Here is a 3,296-nt window from a genome sequence, read left to right as displayed (position 1 = left end):
GTATTATATGAAATGTTGAAGGGTATTCTCTAAGAAAAGGAAGAAGAAGAAAAAGGTAAAGATAAAAAATTATGAACAAAGTGACAACAAATATATACCTATCAACAAGTGAATCTAAAAATCAAATGAATAATGAATCTGATGAACAGAATAAATTGATGAATGGAATAGACTCAGGGGCATGGAGCAGACTGACGATTCTCAGAGGGAAGGGGGTGTGGGGGGTGCCGGAAGAGATTAGACAAAGATCTTATATGCATGTATGCAGTACATATGGACATAGACAATAGGGTGGAGAGGGCCTGGGGTGGGGTGGGAACCAAATTATGGGGGTTCCAGAAGAAGAGAGCGAGCATCTATAATAATCTCAAGAATAGATTTAAAAAAAAAACAACACGAAAAAGACATATAAATGACAAATCTGGATTAATAAAATAAATTTCTAAAAAGCAAAAATATTAAAATGTGCAAACTATATACTAAAGGTTTGGGTCAAATAGACAAAATATACAAGGTGGTAATATAATTAAGAATTTGCAAGTAATTAAAGGGACATTTGGTTGCATGAAAGCAATTTGAAAATGTAAGGCAATAACTTGGCTATAAGCAAGTAAGCGATATGAAAAGTGACACTGATACATCTATCTCAGCACAGTTAAGGATATCTATGTTCCAACTCAAAGTGCCTCGGAGCTTAGACTTCAGATCAACCTGACGTCAAACTGATCAGAGTGCGAGATGCGAGATGCCAGCAGGGCTCTCAATGGGTGTTAGTTTGGAGCTTCAAATCAGCCACAGCCAGCTGGTCATGCTTTCATTAACTCTTCATTTTCAATGACTTTTTATAAGTTTTAGGTCAAGAACATGTTTAAAAAGACATTTATAAAACATTTCCACTTTGAAAGACCTCCAATAATTTACTGGGTATTAAAAGGCCTGATTTTGGGGGGAACCACTGCTCCTCATATTTGTGATACACACAAAAAATTCCATCATAAATTGCATTATGAGTAAGAGGTGTGAATTGTAACACCAAATATATTTCAAAATTCACCAACCTTTCCACATTGACTGGCTTATTGAATTTAAACAAGAGGTGAACATTATTGCTAACACTAGAACAGAAGTGAAGGAGTATATTTTATTCACACAAATTCAACTACTCAAGTGGAAGGAGAGGGAGACGGGAGGGAAAGAACAAAGGGAGTGGAGGAGAACCAACAGGGCCTGAGGCTGAGCCAAACACTCAACAGGCAACGGACACATGTGGGCCAGAAAAGTCAGAGCCGGTCAATGAGCCTTTGGAAAAAATGTGAGATTGCTTTGAAGGGTTTGAAAGAGGCCATTCCAGATACCAGCAAGTATGTGTGGCAGCTTCTCTGACGTCTAGTGGAAGCAACTGAAGAAGTACGGACCTCAGAGAAATGTGGCCAAGGAGTGAAAGAATAGATATAACTCGCCAAAGGGCTGTGGACTTAATGCACCGGTGATTTAAAGGGTTTTCACCGTTTTAATTTTTACTATCAGAAATTTTAACCTCAAGGGCTTACTTTAGAACCTAGCCACATATTAGATTAAACTGCACAGGACCAAATAAATGCAAGCAATTTTAGGAGTGAAAAGATGGCATTAAACTTTTTATCCTATAATAAAAATTCCTGTAATTCACGAAGAAAACACAGGGAAGGCCTTACATCATGGAATGAATGCAGTGATAGCTACAGAAGATAATGTCCTAAAAGTGCATTGGAAGATAGCATGATAAAACTATTCTAGGGAATATAAGGTCATAAAATCAAATTAAATTAAATGTCTATTTGTTAGAATGAATATTAAGTCAACAATATAATATATGCTTTTACTAAATAGTTCGTGTCATTACATGTCACAATTTACTTATTCATTTTTGAGAATGTACACCCATATTTTATGTATGCTTACACCGAATAAAAATTTGCTTTTTCAGAGGTACAATTCAAATTGGACAAGAAAAACATCAAATTAATTTTTGCAATAAGATTTCTAAGGAAGTAACTTGATGTTTGAATAATCAAAGCAAAAGTCATCGTTCACTTATCGCCACCAAAAAGGTCAGCATGTGAGTGTGAACATTGGTTTCTTCCAAGTAATAAACTGAAAGGTACTTTTGTGACCTGCCATTATTTTGGTGTAAAATAGCACTTCTATGTTATTCCTTATTTCCAGGTGTGTAGGAGTCTGATATTGTCCCTGAAGTATTTGAAAAAAGAAAGCTGACAGAGAATCTGAAGAAAATTTAAATAGCCCACAGAGGACAGATACGATCCACACCTGCAGCCAACAGCAATGAGACAGCAGAGCCTAAAGACACGAGACACACTGATCAGAACTGAAAAGTGGACTTAACTTATTCATTGGACTTTCCAGCTACTACTTAAAAGTCACTCCATTACTGAAACTTTTGCAGTTCAAGAAAGAAGGCAAGCACTCAAAATGTTAAGTGGAAACACCTATTTAACTGTTCATTCATAAAATCTAGCTCTCTAAAAGTCACTTTCATGAAATATAGAAAAGAAGCTTCTTCCACCTCATAGGAAATTAACTTACCGCATCTTTTTCAGGGTTGCAGACTTTCACCCAAAGAATGTGGTCCAAGAGCCAATCAATGGGCTTCTCCTTATAGAACATAAATATGAATTCCACAATCAGAGTGAGGTCTGGCGCTTGAAACATTTTACCTGAAAAGATATTCCAGTCAACGGCGGTAATAAAGAAGCCAAGCATGCATATGGCGTACATCAGGTAAACCTACACAACAAATAACTAACTCATGGTGCTCTTTCAACTACGAGTCATTATGAATAATGTCCCCACTTGTCTTATCACAACAAACTTGCTTTGGGTCAACATGGAGCTATCATCCTATCTAATAATAGACAAACATGGTAATTAACCATACCTCCACTACACTTCCCATTGGCTAATCAGCAGGATATGCAAATTAAATGCCAACAAAGATGGCAGCCAGCAGCCACGCAGCTGAAGTGAACATGAGGCTTGCTTGCTCCAGTGATGGAGGAAGCCAAGGTTCCCCATCTGCCGTGGCTCAGCTCTGAGCTCCGGATGCAACAATGTTGCAATTATAGAAGGCTGCCAGTACAGCGGTGGTGGTGGGAGCCTCTCCTGCCTGATGGCAACAGTTTCAATTATAGAAGCTAAACAAACCCAGATACCTGCTTTCAGCCAGCCACGGCCTCAGAGCTGGAGCTGGCTCTCAGCTCCAGTGACAGCTATAGAAGGTAAATAAATCCCAGAAT

General features: G+C 38.0%; 1 protein-coding gene across 6 annotated transcripts in view; it reads right to left on the bottom strand.

Annotated features, from left to right (window-relative positions):
• The window catches only part of MGAT4A (mannosyl (alpha-1,3-)-glycoprotein beta-1,4-N-acetylglucosaminyltransferase, isozyme A), a 121,003-nt gene that overhangs the window by 26,119 nt on the left and 91,588 nt on the right, over positions 1 to 3,296 (bottom strand). For all 6 annotated transcript variants that reach the window (XM_015570034.1, XM_015570033.1, XM_006773042.2 and 3 more), the window contains one exon: positions 2,587 to 2,717. In XM_015570034.1, coding sequence (XP_015425520.1) covers positions 2,587 to 2,717 — 131 coding nt within the window. The remainder of the gene's footprint in view (positions 1 to 2,586; positions 2,718 to 3,296) is intronic.

Source organism: Myotis davidii, unplaced genomic scaffold (genome assembly GCF_000327345.1).
Source record: "Myotis davidii unplaced genomic scaffold, ASM32734v1 scaffold1065, whole genome shotgun sequence".
NCBI classification, from domain to species: domain Eukaryota; kingdom Metazoa; phylum Chordata; class Mammalia; order Chiroptera; family Vespertilionidae; genus Myotis; species Myotis davidii.
The sequence above is the reverse complement of the archived record's forward strand: the minus strand, read 5'-3'. Positions and strand labels throughout refer to the sequence as shown.